We start from the raw sequence: 25,688 nt of genomic DNA, 5'->3' as shown, positions 1-25,688 counted from the left end.
CTGATGATACTCAGCTCTATATTTCCTCGCAGCCCGGTAAAACACACCAATTTGAAAAACTAATGGAATGCATAGTCGATATGAAAAATTGGATGACGAGTAATTTCTTACTGCTAAATTCAGAAAAAAACATAAGTGTTAATTATAGGGCCTAAAAACTCTGCTTGTAATAACCTAGAACACTGTCTAAGACTTGATGGTTGCTCTGTCAATTCTTCGTCATCAGTTAGGAACCTAGGTGTGCTATTTCATCGCAATCTTTCCTTAGAAAGCCATGTTTCTAGCATTTGTAAAACTGCATTTTTCCATCTCAAAAATATATCTAAATTAAGGCCTATGCTCTCAATGTCAAATGCAGAAATGTTAATCCATGCATTTATGACTTCAAGGTTAAGCTATTGTAATGCTTTATTGGGTGGTTGTTCTGCACGCTTGGTAAACAAACTACAGCTAGTCCAAAATGCAGCAGCAAGAGTTCTTACTAGAGCCAGGAAGTATGACCATATTAGCCCGGTCCTGTCCACACTGCACTGGCTCCCTATCAAACATCGTATAGATTTAAAAATATTGCTTATTACTTATAAAGCCCTGAATGGTTTAGCACCTCAGTATTTGAATGAGCTCCTTTTACATTATACTCCTCTACGTCCGCTACGTTCTCAAAACTCAGGCAATTTGATAATACCTAGAATATCAAAATCAACTGCGGGCGGCAGATCCTTTTCCTATTTGGCGCCTAAACTCTGGAATAACCTACCTAACATTGTTCGGGAGGCAGACACACTCTTGCAGTTTAAATCTAGATTAAAGACCCATCTCTTTAACCTGGCATACACATAACATACTAATATGCTTTTAATATCCAAATCCGTTAAAGGATTTTTAGGCTGCATTAATTAGGTAAACCGGAACCGGAAACACTTCACATAACACCCTATGTACTTGCTACATCATTAGAAGAATGGCATCTACGCTAATATTTGTCTGTTTCTCTCTTGTCACCGTGGCCACCAGATCCAGTCTGTATCCAGATCAGAGGGTCACTGCAGTCGCCCGGATCCAGTACGTATCCAGACCAGATGGTGGATCAGCACCTAGAAAGGATCTCTACTGCCCAGAAAGACAGGACAACTAGAGCCCCAGATACAGATCCCCTGTAAAGACCTTGTCTCAGAGGACCACCAGGACAAGACCACAGGAAACAGATGACTCTTCTGCACAATCTGACTTTGCTGCAGCCTGGAATTGAACTACTGGTTTCGTCTGGTCAGAGGAGAACTGGCCCCCTAACTGAGCCTGGTTTCTCCCAAAGTTTTTTTCTCCATTCTGTCATCGATGGAGTTTTGGTTCCTTGCCGCTGTCGCCTCTGGCTTGCTTAGTTGGGGTCACTTCATCTACAGCGATATCATTGACTTGATTGCAAATTAAAACAGACACTATTTCAACTGAACAGAGATGACATAACTAAATTCAATGATGAACTGCCTTTAACTATCATTTTGCATTATTGAGACACTGTTTTCCAAATGAATGTTGTTCAGTGCTTTGACGTAATGTATTTAGTTTAAAGCACTATATAAATAACAGTGATGACTATAAAAAGGCACCGGGAGAACACGTCATTCACTTCTTTGTCTGAAGCTTGCATCCGAAGCATGTCAGGGAGCTAGAGGACGCAGTGTCTCGTTCCCTACTCCGGGAACCATGGTTACTTTCGTAACCTGAGAAGTTCCCTTTCAAGAGAACTTCCAACTGTGTCCTCTAGGGGTCGCTATGGAGAAAAGTATGCCCACGCCACCATGCTGAGGGGATTGCAGGCCAGAATAGTGGTGAACACTAAGTACCAACTCTACCATTTCCATGGGAGTTGCCCCTGGGACTTTTAGATGGCTGTTTGTGATGGTTCCACTGATGGCCATAGGCCTACATACCCAACTTAATTGTTAGGGCCTCGGCGTGGGGTAGAGCTGAAGGCTTGGAACCAAGAGAGATTAGGGGATATGGCTAAGAACCTAGCATTTTATACTATGTCTAATAAGTCTATTGCCTGTCACACAGGGGCTACCGCTTGCTTTCGCATAAGCTTGCTGAAGGAGCTGTCTCAACAGACCTCTAGTAGAAACACCCTGTTTAGATAGGTATCTGAGAACACATAGGTGGAGTGGCGCTGAAGATGAATGGGGCTTTTACCAACTCAAAGACTTCACATGCACACTTACCATAGCATGGATTTTCAAATACTGTTCTAAGGAGGGGCCCTCGTGGCACATTGTATAGGTGCTGAAACGCACAGGAGAGGCAAGCTCAAATTTGACAAACCTCTGCTGTGCTGTGCCAGGCCTGATGATCAACAAGGCTCCCACAGAAACCTGTGATCTCAGCCACCTAATTCCAGAACATGAAGCCGGATGGCTGGTGTTGGCGAGTGTTTAGTAAAGACTGTAACTGAGCACTACAAAGGAAACTCACAGAGTTTATAAGTAGACAAATAACAACCAGCAATTTAATACACATAAGTATATACAGAAATGGTCACATAGTCACCCACCCTCCTGCGCAGGAGCCCTGCTCAAGGGGCACCTCCTTTTAGTCTGTACCATCAGTAAGGTGGTTGCTATGGAACATAGAACCAGCCAAAAACATTGTAGGTCCAGCATAGGAGACTGTTATGCGAGAGGTTTCCACCTAACCTCGATCAGGTGGAGAGCTGGTGGTTACAGGGGAATGAAGGATCTAAAAGCAGCCGAGCATGCCTTCGTCTCCCTGAATCTCTCGATCACTGTCTCAATGGAAATACAGAAAACTTCAGAAGGTGAATCCTGAGCATCGAGAAGAAAGCCTTTTCTTTCTTCCCGATCTGCCAGGTTCATCCACAGATGTCTCTACACTCCCACCATGACCGCCATAGTCCTGCCCAAGGGAGAAACGGCCTGAATGGTAGCATGGAGAGAAATCTGTGGTGCAGTGCAGCTCAGCTTCCTGATCAGGAGAAAGGTCCTCGCCTCTATCCAGGTCTTTTAGCAGATCAGTCTGATATGCTTGAATCAACACCATCGTGTGTAATAAAGCCACAGCCTGACCTGCTGCTGCTTATGCCTTGCCACTTAACTGAGATATATTTCTTGAAGGGGCTTAGTTGTCTCCCCTGCAGGAAGAACGCTCTTTCTACAGGGGGCATCCTCTCAAAGCCGTTTTTGCGCATCGCCTTGGTGTCAGCACAACTCTTAAGCCGAAACCGATGGATGCGAGAAGAGAATTGCCTTTTTCAATTCTTTCAATGGTGAAAGAAAGTCCCTCTCTAAACATTCAGACAGCTACACCTGAAATTTTAACGATCTCATTCTCCTCCGTGCCTCAACAGTGGCGGATCCTGCACTGCGGGAAGCAGATGGCTGCCTTTTAAAAAAAAATAATAATTGGAAAGAGAGACGAACAAAAACGTAGCTTTTCATTGAAAAAAAAAAAAAAAACTCACAATGCATGCAGATTGCCTCCTCAAAGACATTGCGTGCGTGGTCTTCACCCAAACAAATGATGCAAAGATTGTGTGTGTCATCGGTTGTCAAAACACGCAGACACGGATGCACACATTGTCTAAACGCTTGCTAGTAGTTGCCATGATAGACAGAGGAAGATACCAGTTCTTTCAGATGCACGATTCAAACAGAACAATCAGTGAAGACTAAGAAGAGAATGACGTGTTCTCCCGGTGCCTGTTTATAGTCACGCCGGTAATGATGTCAGAGGCTATTAGAGGCCAACAAGTTGGTGTTTTTTCAATGTTTGCTTCAGACACGTGTCACAACGAGGTGTTCTCCATAGCGCCCCCCTAGAGGATGCAGTTCAAAGTTCCCTTGAAAGGGAACTGGAAATATCCGTCAATACAAATGTTACATTTTAATATAAATCTTTTTTTTTTTTTTTTTTTTTTTTTTTTTTTTTTGCGAAGTAGGATGATTGAGATGAAGGCAAAATGTTAATTATTCAAATTAGTTAAAAACATTAGTTACATGAACTAACAATGAAAAATACTTCACAGCATATACGTAATCTCAACGTTTAATAAGATTCACATTTTAATATCAAAGTTTTAATATCAGTAATTTCAAAAAATATTAATGCACTGTGAACTAATAAGCATTCATTTATGTATTATTAACAAACATACTGCACATTGGTAGTTAGCTTGTTGATGCATAATGCATGAGTACAGTTTTTACTCTGGTAAGTACTAACTGTATGGACACGATACTGCATACATTAAAAATACCTTTGTTGTAATAAATGGTAGTTATAATTATATATCTGGTTTACATTTAGGATAAGACTTGTACATTCTTATTAAACATACTAAATACTGTTTTAGAACTAAATATTTTATTTTAAAATGTTTATGTTTTATTTTAGCACTAAAGACTGTAAAGTATGAAATGCAGTATAATAGTTTGAGTCAGCAAGGAACCAAGATCATTAATTGGAATTAAGTGTAAGCCAAAATAATTTGACTCTTTAAGATTTTCCTCCTACAGATGGTAAACACAGACATCTGGTAATCCACATCCAATACTAGCTGTAAACTGATTCAACCTACACTGTTAAAATGATTTAACAGAATGTTCAATGACTCAGTAGGGACATCAACAATGCACCAACCAAAAGGAATGCTGAGGAAGCATGAGCAAAGACAAACTGACAGAAACAGTCCATAATTAAAAACTACCAAATGGGAAATGTATGGAGTCAGCCACCATAAACATATTCACAAGCACCTGCAATAACCTTACACTTACCAGTCAAACTCATAAGCCACACACTTCACCTACAGTAAACAGCTTTTTCATGGTCACAGTCAACCTCTTCACAGAACCACTTCTCTATTTGACAGAACTGAGAGTGTGTATCTGGTCTGTATCTCGCTGTGAGACTGATTTCATTTAATCTACAGTTTTTTTTTTCATTCAGGTTTGGCTCTATGACAGGAAATGAAAATAATCAGTCGGTATAAGGGTATTTTTAATGGATTTTTGAAAAAGCAAATAGCATAAACATTAATGATAATACAAAGGATCTAGTTTGCATAAGAACTTATTTATTATGTTTTTTTTTAGATAAATTTGTGTTTTGTAGACCGATTTTTTATTGCAAAACAAATTATAGAGTTAATTCCATACTGACTTAGGTCCTCTGAGAAATCAAATCCCTTCCAGATATCCCAACGGCTGTGATTGCGCTATTATTGCACTTTTCATTTATTTTGACCTTCATCAAATACCATATCTACAGCTAAACTTCTGGATTGAAAACCCAGTCGCATCCAAATCAACACACAATAGGACAGACTTCTTCTGTTAACAACTAAATCAAATGTCACTTTGTCAACGAATCCCATCCGAATAGTGCTAATGAAGTCATTGTTTTAGGCAAATCTCATTATGCCCTATAACGCCATTAATTCACCTTCTTTAGACAGTGTGTGACAGCTCACCCTCTTCTGCTCTCTGTAGTGACCACGCAGGCGCTTGTCAAGTCTGCGTGCAGCTGCAGCCCACTGTGCAGCCAATCTTCGCATACGCCTCCTCATGAAGCTCAGAGACTCTTTGCCCGAGCCAACGTGCTCCAACAGTAGAGACAGATCGGAGCGGAAAAAAGCCTATAGAAAGAGAAAGAAAATTGTGAAAACTGGCAGGGAAGTGTAAATACTAAAATTGTGTCCATAAGTACTGATTATTCTGCAGACATAACTCAGAAAAGATGTACTTTAGTATGTTAGTATATTTTAAAAAACACAACAAAAGATTATTCAGACATACTCCTTTTAAAACATGCTTCTATTTTTTTTTTTTTTTTATTAAAACGTAATGTAAAGTGTACACACTTTGTATAAACTTAAGTGTCAGTTATTTCATTAATTTTACAGTAGTCAACATTTGAAGTGGATAAACCAAGTTCATGAAAGTTGTCCTATGACAAGAGCACATTTTGTTTTAGGTTTTGGGACAACTTTACTGAAAGGTTATGATCCACTCAAATGTTGACTAGTTTAAATTGTCCAAGTACAGTTATTTATTTAAACATACTTTTAAGATTTGTAGTACACCACAAGTAGACGCTCAATACAAATATGTGCACTTTTTTATTATTATTTTTGTTTTAAAGGTATCCAGTACAATGATGTTCTGTCCATAGATTTCTAGAATATTGCTACTAAATGACTTGCTACTAAACTCTGAATATCTTTTCAAAGCTATGACCTGTAAAAGCCAATGATTATGTTCTCAAAAGCAATCCTTAAACACAACTTGAATGAATAGACTGTAAGTGGTCTGTGGACACAAGGTTAATCATGGTTTCGCAAATGAAAGAACTGTCATTTTAACAGATCGTGGTAGATTTTTAAAAGAGTTACTTTTTCAGAGTACTGGTAATAGCTATGTTTTTTACAGAGGTAATTTTGCTATTCAGGAAAATGCTACAGTTTTTTATGCTCTAGGGTAAAAATGAATAAAATGATGTCTCATTTTAGTCTTAGCAGGCTTATTGGCATGGTGAATAACAGTTAAACAGCTGGAACTCTCTCACTTGAAATGACACACTGTGTGAGTAAGTAACCAGATGAGAACACACATACTGCTCACACAGTCTCTGTTTTAAAACCCACTGAGCTGCCTTGCTTTCTACAGCCTACTAAGTCAGCATTGTAAAAAAAAAAGAAAACCTCTAAGTGACTGATTTGGAATGCTGTATAGGTAACAACTTGTGTGTTCTAGTATTGCCTTCTTGGTAAAAGATACCTGCAATACTGCTTATGGCAACTCATTAGGGTTTGGAAAAGAGCCATGTGATCTTTGCCATAATCACACCTCACTCACAAACTCCTACACTTCTCTGTTGCAATGAATTCAGTGTAGTTATTTGTTGACTCTTCCAGGCTCTCACCTGTCTTTTTGGCAGGCTGCTGGTCGTGGGGTGGCTGCTTTGATTCCTCCAGGCCAGCGGGGGGCAGAACCACTCCACTTCACTGAGGTAGATGAGGAAAGAGCATTCAGAGCCGTCTACTCCATAAAATGCGTAGCAAGGGTCCGATGTCCACCTGCCTCTCATCCACTAGAAAAAGAGATGAGTAATGGTTAACTCTTTTTAGAGTTTTCATTATTTTGACAGAAGTGTGACACCCGAACCGAGTGTGACAGGAACCATCAAATGATCAGTTTTCCAGAAAAGCTCAGTGCTTCCTTCAGGTTTGAAATTACATTAACACTGTATTTTGCAGACATTTTTATAAAAAGCAAGATACAGTGCATTCAAGCTATATATATATATATATACATATATATACATATATATATATATATATATATACATATATGCATTGTGCATTCACATCAAAAACATGATGGATGTCCTTCAGCCTGAATGTCATTAAATTCATATTGGTACAACAGACAATGCAACACATATTTTAGCTGGTCAGCCATCTGTGTATCCGAAGTACTGTACAGGATGCAGGAGAAGCAAATTCAGCACCATAGTTTCAGCTATTAAAAATAATAATAATAATGAAGCACAGACATAAGTGCATTTGTGTGTGGTAGAATTTAATTAGTGAAGTACAACAGCTAAAAACACTAAAAAGTGAGATCAAGTGTATAAACTCTATTTGTTTATATACTCTCTATTTATTTTTAGAAATATAGAAACTGTTTTTGCTGAGCAGTTCTCTTGAAATCTACTCCTTTATGGAGTCTCATTTTACTAGTACTCTAAGAATAATTAATAAAAGTATAGTGAACTGTCAAACAAACACTTGCTTGTGTCATTTTGTAACTAAGGCGAATGCAATTAACAATCACGCTTATGTGTATTTTATTTCAGCCCCCTAATGGATTTCAATACCACTGCTCAAAAGGTTTAATGGAAGATCACATTCAATTGATCAAATGTGGAAGTAAAGACTTATTTCAAGTAAACACTTTTTTTTCTTATAAGTTTTCTATTCATCATTTTTTTTTTTTTTTGTATGGTTTCTACAAAAATATTAAATATATCAGGTTGTGGTGGAATGCTGTAACCTCCACTAAACTCCACTAAACAAAGTGGTCCTGAGTTCTGAAGTGCAGTGTAAAATGTGCACGGTACACATTTTGAGGGTGTTTTTGTGCTGCTGCCTGATCTGCATAATTCATTTAGTGAATCGGGGGCTAAAGCAAAGTAGACAGCACATGCAAATAAACTTTCAGCGGGAGCAATTCATTCTTAATAAACTCACTCCTGTATGCATCAACTACAATACAAATCATTAAATGCATCATAATTATTTAAAACTTTTGACAGCCCAAGATTTTATTTAATAACAAAAAAAATAAATAAAAAATAACTTCATGCATTTAATGCACTGGGGGAAATATGCAAATGTGAAATATGTAGGAATTTTCATGTAGGTACATTAAGAGAAAATATGTTCAGATTAGAGGCAGAAAAAGATTAATGAGGATAAACTCTGTGTCTCACAGGGGGCAAAATTGTAAATGATTGCTGAGTATTTTATGTAAGCAATTTGTTTATCAGTTCACGAAGAGTAAATAGTTAATGAACTGCAATCAGTTTATTTATTTAGTTATTTTCAGGCTTGTGCTTAAATGTGTGAAGTACAAAGACAACAGAAGTTCAAAGTCCTTTTCCCGTCAATGACAGTTCCAGTACATTAGAGCCAACAAAAGCTCTGGATAGGATGTTCACCATAAAAAAAAAGAAAAATAAAATTATATATATGCATTGTTTCTTTGCTATACTTGGCTTAAAGGCTGAACACGTTTTGAGTAAAGAGTATGGAATGGTCTGATTGAAAGAAAAAAAATAAAAATAATAATAATACAGAAAAGAGGCATCAGCAAAAAAAAACAACAACAGCATCAATCAATGAAACAGTTGTGAAAACACTCAGTAGGAAATCAATTTGTTTAGTGCCAGTGTTTGTTTACACCAATCTGTATTTCTCTAAGGTAACTAAGAAATAAAAAGACAATTTTTTTAGACAAATGTGTCAACTCACATCCACTTTACTAGCGCAATCCGGGTACCTGGGATCCTTCGGGACTTCGCACTGGCCTGTAACTCCATCTCGGCCTGTAGATGAAAAGGACAGGCTGTCACAGTCTGATAGCACTCTTCCACAGCACAGTAGCTTCAGTGTGGAACACCAGTGGGATCCAAATGCTTTCGGTTTTAATGAGGCTTTGGAAGAGCCCTCCATATACTCTTCCATCTCCTCAGCTTTCTTTAAGCTTGCTTTATTAAGCATTATGAAAGTGGCCTCTTGCCCTCATGCCTCTTACTTGTCTGTGTAATGCTTGCTCTGGGATTTGTTAAGAGATCTGTACTGCATTCTGTTCCGATGGGGAGAAAAAAGGAATAGAAAACTGCAAACATCTCCTCGCCTTGATTAATAAACTCCCATCTCTCACTGGTAGCCAGTCCCAGTCAGGCTAATTAATGAAGAAAGAGGTTTTTCTTTGTAAAACAGGCTACTTCAGATGCATCAAGCATACTCACACTGTAAAAAATAATTCAGTGGCTTAGTAAATTTCACAAAAATAAAGAGCTATATTAACTTAATAAAATCTTTTGAAATCATTTAAGTGATATTTTGAGTGGGTCAGATTAAAAAGAATAATTAAAAATCCAACAAATAATTTCTATAAAATTTACATATATTATTTAAGTTTATGTAATGAAAATAAATAAGTATTTAACTAACTAATTATATTTTTAATATACCTTCAATATTTCTGGTGAATTCTAATAGAAATATTTGATAATTATTTACTTGTACTGATCTGTTTTAGAAACTAAAATTATTAAGTATTTCCAACCAATTTTCCTAAATAAAGTTCCAGCTTAATAAATGACAGTTTAAATAAATTGAGTAAATTTCGCGGCTAAAGTGATCACGTGTGCAGCTCCGCAGGAAAAAAAAATCTGCTTTCCTCAGCAGCGACGTCGACTGGCCATACTCCTCACAACTCCTGGTAAGTAAGGTTAGTCAGCTAATCCTACTTACGTTTGTAACACTTTATTAAAAAGTTAATAATTATTAAGCATTTTCTAACAATTGTCTTTGTATTTTACGTCATATTCAACAAGTTTCGTAGCTTAATCGAAGTCACCTGAAGGACGGCTTTCCTCAGCAACGGCGAGACCCGCACTCCTCTCATATCGTGGTACGTTATGTAATTTAGCCAGCTAATACTAATTATGTTTGTAATGTTTAATTCAGAAGTTAATTATTAAGGATTTCCTAACAATTGTGTTTGTATTTTGCGTTATCTTAAGAAGTTTAACGAGTTTCGCGGCTCAAACAAGAGGCACCTGTCACTGAAGGACTGCTTTTCTCAGCAACGACGTGAACAGCATCACTCGAATTTCCTGTAAGTAACGTAGTCCTTTTATAACTATGTATATTTGCAAAAATGTTTTCAAAAGTTGATTAAACATTGACCGTGTGTACGTGTACATAACAGTGTAGTTTTCGAAGTTAGTTAGTGGGGCAGCCATATGTATGTTAGTTTTTTTTTTTTTTTTTTTTTTTTTTGGAGTGGGTTAACGTTCGTACTATTTGGATCACCGTTTATTTCAACCGCCATTTGAAAGTCTAACGATAAGTGTACTGTGGTCAAGCAACTATAACTATACATGCCCAATGGAAAACGATTTTGTACAGGTTCCCCTTTGGGGTCAGTGGCTTGTCAAAAGGGAACACTTCATTTATGAACTTTCAAATGACAAAAGCTGTCACGTTGTTGTAAAACATCATAATTACTACACGAACTCAAGTATGAGCTCTTAAATCACCACTACAAATGCAAAAGTATTTAAAATGGCGTGGACATAACATAGACTGGTGCGTTTTAATCAGCTCCCACTATAGGGAGTCGGACAGTTTAAGACCTGCTCCATTGTAAAATCATTCTAGTGCACTGAAACCTAGATCACATACAATATCGGTCAAAAGTTTGAAAACCGTAAGCTTTTTAATGTAACAAATCCAGACCTGGTGGGTATTGAAGGACAGCGGAGGCTGGGGGAGGGGTACATTGTTTTAATTGAGTAAACTTACTAAATTTCTTAAGAGTGTGTTTAAATATATTCATTTTGATTTGAAATTATTTGTAATATTTTTGTTCCCTGAAACAGATCAGTTGAATTTTCCATCCTTAAATAAATTGATAGAAATTTCACAAATATATTATGTGTATTATAAATAAACAATTTGTTAGTCTAATACTAAATTGTTTTAGTGGAAAAAATAAAATATAACTGTACATTTTAGATAAAATAAACTGTTGTATTTTTAGTCCGTTAATATGTTTACATTTATGCATTTGGCAGACACTTTTAGCCAAAGTAACTTACATTGCATTTCAAGGTACACATTTACAATTTAATAAATTTTTGCTAGCGCCGACGCTCTACTGTTTGAGCTACAGGAAAGCCATCTTTTGTATAATCAAGTGAACTATATTCAGAGATTTTATTAAGTTAATAAAGTTAAATATTACTGTAATATTTACTAAGCCACAGAATTATTTAGAGGGTTAAGGGTTGAGTGTGAGGATTAATGCAATGCATATTTTTTTCAAGTAGTGCAATTAAACAAGCTTTTTTGTTTCAAAACCATTAGTCATTTTACTTAAATATTAAACATGTTTATAAAGAAATTGGTTGAAATAATGCAGACCTCAATAAAAGCCTATAGCATTGATTTACAGCATAGAAGCTCGCAGTTGGTCTCTTTTCGTTTTTCTTTTAGGTTTATTGTTAAAAATAAATGTCCCTATGTAGAAAATTAACCTGTCCTCTTGTTAAGAAGAATGCTGTTAATTTTTGCAACTCCTCCCCCTAGTAAACTTTGTTTGAGATTTTACCTATCATACGGTCCAACAGAATGTTTGCTTCTTCAGGTGCTATTTGTTTTGTGTATTTGTCACTTTCTTGTAACATTCAGTTTTGAATGTTAGCTCTAACCAGTTATCTTTAAAATTTGCCTGTAGGGTTCAGCTGATCTACCCGTCTTCGTACACGCAGAGTTGGCAGAGGAGGTCATAAAAATCTACATCCTTCGGGACAATGATGGGGCAGTCAGCGATGTAGGAGTTGTGATTGAGGGCATCACTGTCCTCCGCAGTCTTGGGAATCGCAGCAGAGCCTGCTGCCATCTTTCAGGAGTCACATTGGATTTGAGATATCCCAAGACCCACAAATACAGGTCCTTCTCCAAAAATTAGCATATTGTGATAAAGTTCATTATTTTCCATAATGTAATGATAAAAATTAAACTTTCATATATTTTAGATTCATTGCACACCAACTGAAATATTTCAGGTCTTTTATTGTTTAAATACTGATGCTTTTGGCATACAGCTCATGAAAACCATAAATTCCTATCTCAAAAAAATAGCTTATTTCATCTGACCAATAAAAGTGTTTTTAATACAAAAAAGTCAACCTTCAAATAATTGTTCAGTTATGCACTCAATACTTGGTCGGGAATCCTTTTGCAGAAATGACTGCTTCAATGCGGCGTGGCATGGAGGCAATCAGCCTGTGGAGGCCCACGATGCTTCGATAGCGGCCTTAAGCTCATCCAGAGTGTTTTGTCTTGCGTCTCTTAACTTTCTCTTCACAATATCCCACAGATTCTCTATGGGGTTCAGGTCAGGAGAGTTGGTAGGCCAATTGAGCACAGTAATACCATGGTCAGTAAACCATTTACCAGTGGTTTTGGCACTGTGAGCAGGTGCCAGGTCGTGCTGAAAAGTGAAATCTTCATCTCCATAAAGCTTTTCAACAGATGGAAACATGAAGTGCTCCCAAATCTCCTGATAACTAGCTGCATTGACCCCTGCCCTTGATAAAACACAGTGGACCAACACCAGCATCACTGACTGTGGGTACTTGATACTGGACTTCAGGCATTTTGGCATTTCCTTCTCCGCAGTCTTCCTCCAGACTCTGGCACCTTGATTTCCAAATGACATGCAAAATTAGCTTTCATCCGAAAAAAGTACTTTGGACCACTGAGCAACAGTCCAGTGCTGCTTCTCTGCAGCCCATTTCCTGCACACGCCTGTGTACGGTGGCTCTGGATGTTTCTACTCCAGACTCAGTCCACTGCTTCCGCAGGTCCCCCAAGGTCTGGAATCGGTCCTTCTCCACAATCTTCCTCAGGGTCCGGTCACCTCTTCTCGTTGTGAAGCGTTTTTTGCCACACTTTTTCCTTCCACACAGACTTCCCACTGAGGTGCCTTGATACAGCACTCTGGGAACAGCCTATTCGTTCAGAAATTTCTTTCTGTGTCTTACCCTCTCGCTTGAGGGTGTCAATGATGGCCTTCTCAGGTTGGCAGTCTTACCCATGATTGCGATTTTGAGTAATGAACCAGGCTGGGAGTTTTTAAAAGCCTCAGGAATCTTTTGCAGGTGTTTAGAGTTAATTAGTTGATTCAGATGTTTAGGTTAATAGCTCGTTTAGAGAACCTTTTCATGATATGATAATTTTTTGAGATGGGAATTTTGGGTTTTCATGAGCTGTATGCCAAAATCATCAGTATTAAAACAATAAAAGACCTGAAATATTTCAGTTGGTGTGCAATGAATCTAGAATATATGAAAGTTAAATTTTTATCATTACATTACAGAAAATAATGAACTTCATCACAATATGCTAATATTTTGAGAAGGACCCTGTACTCACTTGAGTTGTTCCAAAAACTGTTTCTTGAGCTGGATCCTCCAAAACTCTGTTAATGTTCAGAGGTTAAAAAATTATCTTCTTGCATAGTAGTGGTTCATGATCATCCCACAGAATGGGTATTCCTGATGGAAGTGTTTCTGTTATCGGATTAATTCTGTTGAAGGGATAGTTCACCCAAAAAGATGACGTTGTCATAATTTACTCTCCCTCAATTTGTCCCAAACCTGTACGAGTTTCTTTCTTCTGTTGAACACAAAAGATATTTTAAGTGAAGTGACGTGACATTCAGCCAAGTATTAAAGAGTGTTGGTTAACGCAGTTAAAGGTTGCAATTGACTTTGCATAGTATACTTTTTTTTTTTTTTTTTCCTATTATGGAAGTCAATGGCAACTTTCAACTATCTGTTAACCAACATTCATTAAAATATATTTTGTGTTCAACAGAAGAAAGAAATTCGTACAGATTTGGGACAACCCGGGGGGGCGAGTACATTATGACAACATCATCTTTTTGGGTGAACTATCCCTTTAATATTGATGTAAGTGTTGCTTTTATATTTTTTTATGGTTTAATGTTGAGTGTGACTGCAAATGGCTGGTATGCACCAGGAACAAAGATGTCATTTCTCTTACGGCTATCGTATTTTACATGTAATCTACTTGAATACTAAGATGGATGAAATGTTTCATAAGGTTTAATCATTTCCCTTATGGCTACTTTACAGTTTTTAATTTTTGCAATCTACTGGAATATTAAAATGGATACAATGTTTCAAAGGTTGATTTTAGACTTTGTCTTATGTTTAATTGACAAATAAATTTTCAATAAAAAATGTGTTTCTTTCTTTATTTGGTTTTATTATATTAATTATAAAGGGTAAATGGTGTAAAAAAAAAAAAAAAAAGTGAATGCAGCATTTTGATAATTTATAGTCCAATATTAAGTTAAATTCACTTTTACATGTAGTAAACGTAGCACATTTTTTTTGGTAAAATTTCATCCAATATTTCAATTATATCTACTCAATATTTTTTGTTTATTTTACATAGAATTACAGTTGTGGTGTTTTATAATTTTGATTATATCCAATTAATTTTATTTCTCATATAAAGTAATTCAGTTACTCAGATTTACTTAATTTTTTTACTGACAATTACTCAATTTAAACAGTATATTTCATTGATTTCACAGCTTTAAAATTTACTCAATTTTTTTGAGTGTAAAAATGTTTCACCAAAAAAATTGAGTAAATAATAGTTAAACTTTTTACAGTGCACAGAGAGAGGAATTATGGGCTATTCTGCTTGATTATGAAAAGATACTGTACTAAGCAGGAGAAAATCACTCTTGAACTTTTCTACAGAAGACAAAAATTGTTTCTATATATATATATATATATACATATATATATATATATATATATATATATCACACACACACACAAACTGTATACTGTATGTCACGTTATGTCACATATTCACATTCACTGTGAACAGGCAGAGTTACTGGAGACTGAGAACATGATATTTGACTTAAAATCAATTCAAAACTTATATATTACAAACTTGAATTGCACCAAAAGTCATTAAAAATTAAATTTCAATTGCACACAAAATGCTCATTTTCGACAAAGAAGTTCTCATAACAAAGCAAGCAGAGTATGATAAGCAGAATTTATTTACATTCTATCCAAATGGCAGAGCAGAAGTATGAATTCTATTTGTCTTACATTAATAGTTTAAGAAAACCTCCCACACAGCTTGCACATATGCTCGCTAAAAACCTGCTGGAAGGCACTCGCTAAACAAATAGTGACAAGAGATGATTGGCATTTTAGTAATGAAGTCCAATCAAGTTGCATTAAATAATAATAAGTGAATGTGCTGTCCTGAAAAAAAAAAAAGAAAAAAAGAAAAATGGATCTGAGACCAGACCTCTTCATGGCTAATTTTAAACAGTGCATTTCTAAATGATTTTGGCTGAATAAGAGACTAAAAAGGAAGGTTTTTGGTGAGTAAATCAATCTTGCATGTTATATGTAGCTCTTTAAGGACATAACGGATTTAATTATACTTATAAGTTTAGACACAATGGGACAATTGTTGATGTATAGTGAATTATGAAAGAGTATGGAAGCATAACATACATGTGGTTATCATGGCTCAGATCATCTTAGCTTTTCAGTTGCAGATTTAGGAATCTTGATATAGAGTTTGAAATATAATTGATCAATCTCTTCTGAAACTCAAGAGGAGAGTTACATGAGACCTTTATTTTCTCTGTAAAATGTAAGTATTCGTCTTCATTTGCTCTCCATTTAACGGGATTGCTAATTCCAATATAATTATATCTAATTCCTGATTTTCCTGTACTACAATTGTCTTTGCAACAAGGAATTTTGGTTCCTTGCCACCCAAACATAAATGAGAGATTCACCTCTGGTGGGGATGTTAGTCTTCTTCAAAATCTGCTCCATTCGTATAGCCATGTCGGACACATTCTGGGCAATGGCCTGGATTCGCTCCACCAGACCTACGGGCTGGAAACTGGAAAAATGAACAGGAGTAAGAGAGAGAAATGATGTGCAGTACCGGCTATTAAAGAAATAGTTCAGCTCAGATGCGGCTGGGCTACTTTGATGCCACTCTTCTGTTTTTTGGAAAGAATCAGCTCATAAATTTGGCCTAACAACTCATTTCATGTTCCACAGAAGAAAATAATAGTTTTGAACAACACAAGGTTGAGAAAGGATGGCTTTAAATATGCAATATGGAAATTCAGCCAACCTTACAGTACCTGTGCCTAATGAATATTAAAAATTATTAATGGATGAAAGCGAGTCTAACTTGAATTAAAATGCACATGCACATCTACAGCCTTGAGTCTGAAGGGCCTCTACTGAAGCAACTCTCTATTTATTGTGGAACTGAATTGCAACATCCTTGAATGGTGCGATTACCCACTGGACATGCTAATTGTTTGAAATGAGCTTGGAGCATGAAATAGCGATGCTTCTGCACTGACATCATTTACATAGATAGATAATGAAAATGACATGTGGTATGTTTAGTCCTGGCCCTGAGAGAAAAACATGTTACAGCAATTAAGCCAGTGGCAACTTAATTCACTTGTTGTTGACAGCTTAGAAATGAATTCAAAGATTAAAGCAATAGTAAACCAGCTTTGAAATCATAAGATCCCACCCTTACTGCAAATCAGTCTCCAAAGCCACGCCTCCTCAAACACATGCACAGGCCAGCGACACAGAGACAGACAGACAGATGTTTGCCTGTTGTAATGATGTGCAAACACACACAGAGTTACACGCAGGCTGATTTATTAGTCTATTAGAATTCAAAATTCCAGGCTTTCTAAATTGTAGACGGCAAAAGTGTTTCTGTATGCTTTTTATATTTATATAATTTAATATAGTTAACTTAATCTATATCACACAAAGAGTACTGTTTTTCTGCAGATATCAGCATGAACACATTTAATGATCAGATTAAACAAGTTCAAAAAATAAATGACTTACTTTAGATATAATATTCCTTGTTTTTACTCAGTTTTGCCAACGAAAATAGTTCTAAATGAAGATCACACTGTTTTGTATCTCTGAGCAATGTACGGTGTTTAATTGCTTTTTGACTGAATCGGTTGACTAAATGATTCAGCAATTCACTCATTTACACGGTCAAATGCTTTGTTTCTGAATGAATCAGCCGTCTGAATGAATCAGTTGATTCTCAGTGACTCACTCATTAACAGTCACTTGCTGACACCAACTAGTGGCTTTAATTTCACATTTCAACATTTTTCATGTTTAAAATTATTTTAAATATCATGTATTCAAGGTTTTATGTTCAAAACAAAACATTAGACCTATTAATGCATCTGTTACTGCAGATTGATTTTGTTTTTTTTTTTATGCTTTTGCTGTTTTAAATGTGCAAAATCCTAAAACTTTGTTTGCAAAAAAAAAAAAAAAAAAAAAAAAAAAAAAAAAAAAAAAGACTTTCACTGTTGTCTCTGTACCCACTGTACGTCTCAAGCTCTGTGTGATTCTAATTATTTTTGACTATATTTTTCTATTGCATCCGAGACTATTTCAATAAATCCTCAATAGGTATTGCTTTAGGTATCTCATGAGACTTTCACAGAGACAGGGAAATGTCTTTCTGTAAACTAAGGGAATGAATTGTCATCTTTGTTTCACACCAAGAGTTTGATTTCTTTATAATACATCTCACATGAACCGCCTGCAACCTCGTGCCCTGCAGCTACATCAGCAGCACGCTGAGGCAAACAGCCCCCCTCTGTGAGCAACTCTGTCATTCCCAATAAATGTCACCTCTGCACAGCACAGAGCTGAACACTCCGAAAACCACGTCACCTGAACCCTGACCTTTCTGACTTCACACCAAAAGACAATAAAGTGTTCAAGCGAACTGTCACTTGCATGTTTGACTTCCGCAATCTCTGCACTTCTGAGATTTCTTTTTTTAGATACTGTCAGAGCTTTTTACCTCCTGTGGTCTTTCATCCATACCAATCAGTTTTAGAGAGAACATCAGCGATGATTTTTCAGTCCAACATTTCGGAAACGCTGCGCTGATACTACATTCAGTCTGTGCTGTATTTCAAACAAGATCATTAGGACTGACTTTCACATTTCGTGAGTGATGACATTGGAGGTGTTTGTTCAGACAGTATTGTCAATATCTGTTATATCTACATCAGTTGCTGTAATAATTACTTCAGCAACAATATGATACCCAGAAACCTCCTTCAGCAACAACACAGAGTACAGCGCTTTGATTTTACACCTTGATGAACATGTCTACTCATTCACTATTAAATATATAACAAATGGAACATAGTTTGCTATAAGGTGAATGAGTGAATAAAAATGAGATCTGACTGTAGACTACACATTACTGTATAAATGACAGTACAGTATATGCACACTATATCCAAAATGCAAAAAAATAATCTTATTTAATTTAGATTTAGACACATTTCCACAACCCTGTTTGTACTTTTGTAATTTTATTGAATTAGAAATTGTAGCTGTAGTATATTGTAGTTCTTAACCTCTCATTCCATTTGGTGTGATGCTTTTCAGTCTACAAAACTTGAATTTGAGGCCATGTCCACATGTACATGGGTAATATTTTCCTTCTTCCGTAAAATCTCCATCCAAGTGAAAACGCAAAACACATGCAATGATGCACTGTCAAACCAACACGTTGTGATATAATCTCAAACATTAAACCATGCTGGCCAATCAGAAGCCTAAAAAAAGTTTCCAGTAGGCGGAGATAACAGCTCTGGCTCCGACGTCTACACGATAACACTGCAACCAGAGTTTTTTCATTTTCAGAAATGTTCTGTTTCAGTGACCTGGTGCTGCGTTTGCATGAAAAGCCAAACAGCATAGAAAAAACCGCGTCCAAAATAAGTCTGTTATCAGAACCAGAATCAGAATCATATATCAATAATACAATTAACATTATCCTTGTCCTGAGCAAAACAAACCAAAACAGTAGCATGAACTCCTTTAATACATACAGTCTTTAATGGAAAATTACTAGTAAATTGCTGTTTAGAAATCATGTGTGAACAAGACCTTGTGAAAATATACCCATAAATCGGTTTTAAATTTTTCCAGGATGAGAAGATGAGAAGTAACATTTTCATTAAATTGCCGTTATAATGCAATGTGTGAACAATCATGTAAAAGGTAAAATGTGCTTTGGGCCGATTATAACACTTTGACTGTGATGGTGCGTCACACTGTTTACAGTGATAATTTGAATACTTTGTTCTATATAAATATGAGCTGGACGGACATTGTTGATTGTTGCGGTGCATCTTCATGCTTTACCGTCTTTTTTCCATTCATCTGTGGCTCTACGTTGGCTGTTATTGTGCAGCATCTCTCCTTTTTCTCGCATTAATGCATTCTGTGAGATCAGCCCCTCACGCCTGTCACTCAGAAGTCCAAAAATGTTGTCAAGTTGGACAGATAGTGAAACTAAAATGTGTCTCCTCATCCAGGCAGATGTAGAAAGCAGTGAAGCATTTAAAGGTCATTTCTGTTGATTGACAACATAACGTTTATTCGTATTTTAGTACTGTTGTGTGAGCCGTATTTTGGCGTCAGAAATGAAGTAAAAGTGAAGTGTCGACTTTCACGAGATGTAAAGCATTTGTGTATTTACCAGAAAAGTAATCTGGTCATTTCACGGTAATTTACCAGGTTTCATGTCTGAAAGCATCAATGGTTTGACAGTTTAATTATTTTTTGCAGTTCCATTGGTGACACAACTGGTGCAGGAATGATATACTTCAGCTTTAAACTATCACTTCCATTGATTACTTTTCAACGAAACAGAAGAAATTTAAAGTTGACATCATACTTTGATGCGCATCAAAGATTGTATAGCAGGGGTGTGTGGGTGTTCTTATCTTCTAAGATTCGTTGATGTCTGGAGAAATCACAAAGTAAAGCCATGGCACCAGCGCCCGTTTACACTTCTGATGTGACAGGCATCTGTTTCCATGGAGACAGCTGAAAACTCTGGAAAGTGTCTTAACTAACTCATCTGCAAGAAGCTGACTCTATCTGAAACATAGCGACAGCTGCTGCCTTCCAGACCTATGGGGAACTTCCCACTTGCAAACTCTGAACTTGTCACTGTGATGTGATGTGTGCTCAGTTGTTGTGACTAGGATAAAAGGAATGCGTTGAGCTTTCTTAAGAAGCATTTTTGTGAAGTTTAAGATATGTGGAAATCTCTATATTTTCTCAGTTTATGTTTATTTCTGTATAATATTTTATTCTCTTGCAGCCACAGAAAATGATGACAGATGTGTGTTGGTCGTGCGGGCCAGTTCCCTCATTAACCAGCAGCTTTGCTTGGTGCTATTCTTCATCTTATACACACAATGTATGCAAACCGGTTTACACATAAACCTTGTTCAGACTGTGAGCCCAAATCTGATTCCTCTGAAAATCCAACTGAAATCCAATCATAAATAGATAGATAGTCTGAGCGGCAACAGACTACATGAAATCACATTTTTTGCTAATCCGTTTCGAGCTACATTCAAATGTGGTTTGAAATTGTGTTCAAATCGCGTTCCTAAAAAAAAAAAAATAAAGGTAGCTTTTTCACGTTCTCACGTCACATAAAGCATAAACATGTCAGACCTTTTGTTGTTGTTTTTTTGTAGAAAACGTGCTGAACATTTATACAGAAACAAGCTTTTGTTGTCGCAAAGTGCAAGTCAAGTGTATAGTATACGCACATCTTAGAGCCATGAGATTGCAGACACGGGGGCATGGAATAAATAAAGTCAACACATTCCAGCTTCCTGCATTTCTGCCTCTGCCTCATAAGAGGAAATATAATCCAGTGCGACGGCAGCATGTTGTCATGTCGTGAGACAACATCTGTACTGCACACTGTTTTGCTGTCATTGTTGTTTTTTAGCGTAGGCTTACTTAAACAACGACACTGCCATAGAAACCAATGCAGATATTCAATAAAACGAAAGAGCGTTATGGGACACACACATTTGATTGTGATTCATTTGTCCTCAAGCCATGATGAACTGCATTTTCAGTTGAACCGTGCGCTAACAGCACAAAGACATACATGGAGATAACTGGCAATTAAAACATTGTGGTGCCGTTCGTGTGCGACTCATCTTGTAAATACGATTATCCCTTGGTGACTTGATGGCACCTGACTTGTAGAATGCTACTGCTGTGCTGTAATCATGAATGTGAAGCTGCACCTGTGGAGAGCAGAGCTCAACTCCTCCAGTCTGTGGGACTCGCTGCTGTTGCTCAGTTTTGATAGGGTGTCGATCCTCTTCATGATTATCTCCAGCATATCACTGATCTTCCTCAGGACCCCACGAGACTCGAGACCACCCAACACTGTTACACAAAAGAATGAGGACATGTCAGTACAGACACATACACCAAGCAACATGATATGCTTACAGACATTGCAGAAAAGATCGAGGTAAGATTCAGAAAGGGATTGCTAACACAAAAATGTATATTATGTATTCATTGTAAATTTGCTATTCTGAAGCAGTATCACTTTCTTTTGTAGAACACACACACACACACACACACACACAATGTTTAAGAGCACATATAGAAAAATTGCAGCAATAAATAGGGCATGTTTTAGCCATTGTAAGTTTGCACAACACAGATTTTCAGTAGCATAAATAATACCTTAAATTTTGAACTAAACTATTGCCTTTTTTTGTCATTTTTAAAGCATATCAGACCATATCAGATCCACTTTTCTTTGATTGTATGGGGTAGATTTGTGTGCCATGACTTTGTAAACATTATCTTTTGTGTTCTACATAAAGGTTTGAAATGACACGAGAGTAATTTATGGAAGAACAGTTGACACCACTGCTATACGGGTCCCCACGCTGTTAGACCAGCACCAGTCCAGCATGGAAATTTATGATAGCCCGAGCCAGTCTTTTCAACCGAGGAAAAACACAAAACAGAAATAAAAATACTCTGGGGTTGTACTGCTGAGAAAAGCTCAAAAACAAAGTCATGGCAAAACAAAGAGCCTAAATGGAGACCGAGCTAAATTCGCTGGCATATTAGTTGTATTTACTCATAATACAAACAACAGGCTGAGGGTTTTATTCAACAACATTTCAAAGTGTCTCATTAGCACAGCCTCTCTCTGCAGACCATCAGCGCTGAGGCAGCCTACTTCAACTCTCATAACTGAAGAAAGGACACAAACAACACAATACAGGAAGGGGACCAATTAGGCTGACAGTCAAGTTTAATTTCAGAGCTCTCCGAACTCCTGCCGTCTGTTACCCAGGAAGCTGGTGCAAGTGAGTGGATGCCTCTCACCTGGCCAATTAAACAGAACATTTCTACAACTGTGAGGTCAGTAGGCCTTCAGAACACTCCGCTCTGACATTCTCTGTTCCCACTCGCAGTTGAGATCATCGTGAAGTGAATGCATCTTACTAATGATGAAGGCTACAAGAACATTATAGCAGAGTTATTTCTAAAGTTTCTTTTACCCACACGAAGGCCTCCGTGGCTGATCTTCCTCAGGGGTAGACTACTTTATTTCGGGGTCAACACTTCTCAGAGTTAGATTTGTGCACTTTGATTGTAAGTGAAATGCTTTGCTCTGTGATTGTACTCACCCTCATGTTGTTTCCAGCTTGCATGCATTTATGTCATATTTCAAAGAATATTTCAAAGAAAAGAAAACATTAGAACCCATTGTCTTTAATTGTCTTGAAATAATAATGAGTCTATCCATACAGAAGTGTGTTTTACATTTATTAATTTTAGCATACAGGTTTATCCAAAGCGACTAACAGTGCATTCAGGCTACACATTTATTATTATATTTTTTTTTTTACCAGAATGATGTGTGTTCCTTGGGAATCAAACCCACAACCTTTTGCACTGCTAACAAAATGCTCTACCACTGAGCCCCAAGTTTAGGTTACATGTTTATATGACTGCGAATGGTCATTAAGACCATGTATATAGTCTTCTTTTCTTTTATTTCCATTAAGCTGAGAAGTTGCGGCGGATCTTGAATTGAATTGAAACGTAATATATATATATATATATATATATATATATATATATATATATATATATATAAAAAACCTAGGATGGAGACTTGGTTCTGTGCTATTTGTTCTTGGTTGGATGGAGGCAATAATGAATACAAGCTTGTGGATAATTGTAAGAAAGTTGGGTTTATAAAGGACAAAATGACTGGAGAAATCCAGCAAATGTCACTAGAAGATTGAGTTATGACATTTTAAAAGTAACACTTTACAATAAGTTTCATAAGTTAACAATGGTTATTGACTTTAGGTAAAATGAACTAAGCTAGAACAATACTTCTACAGCATTTATTAATCTTAGCTAACATTAATTTCAGGATTTGCTAATGCATTATTAAAATCAACAGTTGTGCTGGTTAACATTAGTTAATGCACTGTGAACTAACAATAAACAACTCTATTTTCATGAACTAACATGAAAAATAATGTAATGCATTGTCCATTGTTTGTTCGTGTTGCTTAATACATTAAGTAACATTAACTAATGGAAGTATTAAAAATATAGATTGTATTTTCATTTCATGCCAAGTTTAGGTTGACAACTGCAAAAAACAAAAACAAAAAAACAAAACAAGAATCTGTCGGTTGATTTGTAAACTATTGTGACTCATCCTTAGTTAATGCACAGGCATTTCTTCACGAGGTCTCACTCGAAAGTAATAATGATTTCATACCAAACTTAAAATAGGCTGCATGACAAAACAATGGCAGGTGATATCTGGAAATATGTCCAGAAAGAGCTTAAAATGTTTTGATCCAGATGTTAACCTTGGTCTGCTAATTGGATGACCACTGAGTGTTTTGATCTCACTGAATTTTGTGCAGCCACTGCTCTCATATATGAGGCTGCATAGTGATTTCATCCAATCAATTGGAAGATGTGTAAAAATGATTAATGGTTTTAAGATTAAGGTTTTGGCCTGCAGGGTGCTACTTCAGGATGATCAGACAAACATATGAAACACTGTTCTGTCTTTTAAAAAGATTAAACAAAAAGAAAGAAAGCTCTGTTTTATTCTGGAAAAAAAATACTACATATATGGAATAACCGTTTTATAAAAGCAATAAGATGTAGCAATAAGAATAAGCAAAAAAAAAAAAAAAAAAAAAAGATAAATGGTTGTTTGCTGGATTTTAATCCTTTTTAATCTTGTTTAGATGGTGTTCAGCTGCCCAAAACTACAACCAGACTAGCTTGACTTGTAGAAATCAACCAGCATGGTGGCAAATTAAGACGAGCAATAGTTTTGAAATTAGATTAAAAAAAAAAAAAAAAAAACCTGCTCAGACACATTCTTAAAAAATCAGCTCAAAGAGTACACCATCTGGGCATCTTTGGCATACTATTTTCAGTGCAGGTCTACCATTATTTGGGATGCAAATTTTAATCATGCATAGAATTCACAACAGATTGTATGCAAATTAGGATGCAGCGAGTGATTTTTGAATAGTTATATAACATCGCTTTTATGTCCCTTGCACTGTATATTGAGCAAAAGGGAGCAAAAGGTTGGTAAACAACCACCATTCACATGCCAGTATGCAATTTTACATTTTCAAAGTCTGGAAGTTTTTCATTCGCTCATTTACTGAGGGTAAATCAAAATGACTGTTAGAGGATACTGACAGAAGACTACAGACAGTGGTTTAAAAATAGACTGGAGTATTTATTTGTGTCATTCCTTAACTTCATTCAAACTACATAATACAAGTACCCTAGCAGTAAGGCATCAGAAGGTATTATGACCCAAACTTTTCCCTTTGTTTCTTTATCAACCTTATTATGCATCCAGAACTTTCAAGATAGCAAATCCAGCAGCACAGTCATTACTGTCCATGAGAAAGTCACCAGTGTTTGATTAATTGTGAGATATGTAATGGTTATTGGGTCTGTAATCTGATGAGAAATCCTCTTTCTGCTTTTGAGAAGTGGAGGTGGATTTTACAGTGCATGGAGTTTGGGAATACTAATGTCTTTGAATATCCCTGCTGAACCTGAAATCTAGCATGATTTGTTTTTGTTGCTGATGTGCTGGTTTTTCATCTTGGTCAGCCAGACAGTGTTGTTGTACTTGAGACTGGATTCCGCCACGTGTCCAAGGCCATATTTTGACTGTTTGACGGTTTTTGGATCATAGCTTTTTACGTAAAGCACTGTGGGCAACCCTTGGGTTTTTAGCAGTGCTATATAAACAAATAAACCAAAACAAATCAATTGCAGCTATTTTTTGTTGTCCATGTGGGCTTAAGAATATGATCCGGTCTGTGCTATGT

General features: G+C 36.6%; 1 protein-coding gene across 1 annotated transcript in view; it reads right to left on the bottom strand.

Annotated features, from left to right (window-relative positions):
• mgat5b (alpha-1,6-mannosylglycoprotein 6-beta-N-acetylglucosaminyltransferase B) overlaps window positions 1-25,688 on the bottom strand; it is a 95,590-nt gene that overhangs the window by 54,004 nt on the left and 15,898 nt on the right. The window contains exons 3-7 of the mRNA XM_026217782.1: window positions 21,558-21,702; window positions 16,188-16,297; window positions 9,050-9,123; window positions 6,937-7,104; window positions 5,486-5,650 (exon numbers count right to left, since the gene is read on the bottom strand). Coding sequence (XP_026073567.1) covers window positions 5,486-5,650; window positions 6,937-7,104; window positions 9,050-9,123; window positions 16,188-16,297; window positions 21,558-21,702 — 662 coding nt within the window. The remainder of the gene's footprint in view (window positions 1-5,485; window positions 5,651-6,936; window positions 7,105-9,049; window positions 9,124-16,187; window positions 16,298-21,557; window positions 21,703-25,688) is intronic.

Source organism: Carassius auratus, chromosome 3 (assembly GCF_003368295.1).
Source record: "Carassius auratus strain Wakin chromosome 3, ASM336829v1, whole genome shotgun sequence".
Lineage (NCBI taxonomy): Eukaryota > Metazoa > Chordata > Actinopteri > Cypriniformes > Cyprinidae > Carassius > Carassius auratus.
Note: the sequence above shows the minus strand (reverse complement) of the source record. Positions and strands in the feature narration are given on the sequence as shown.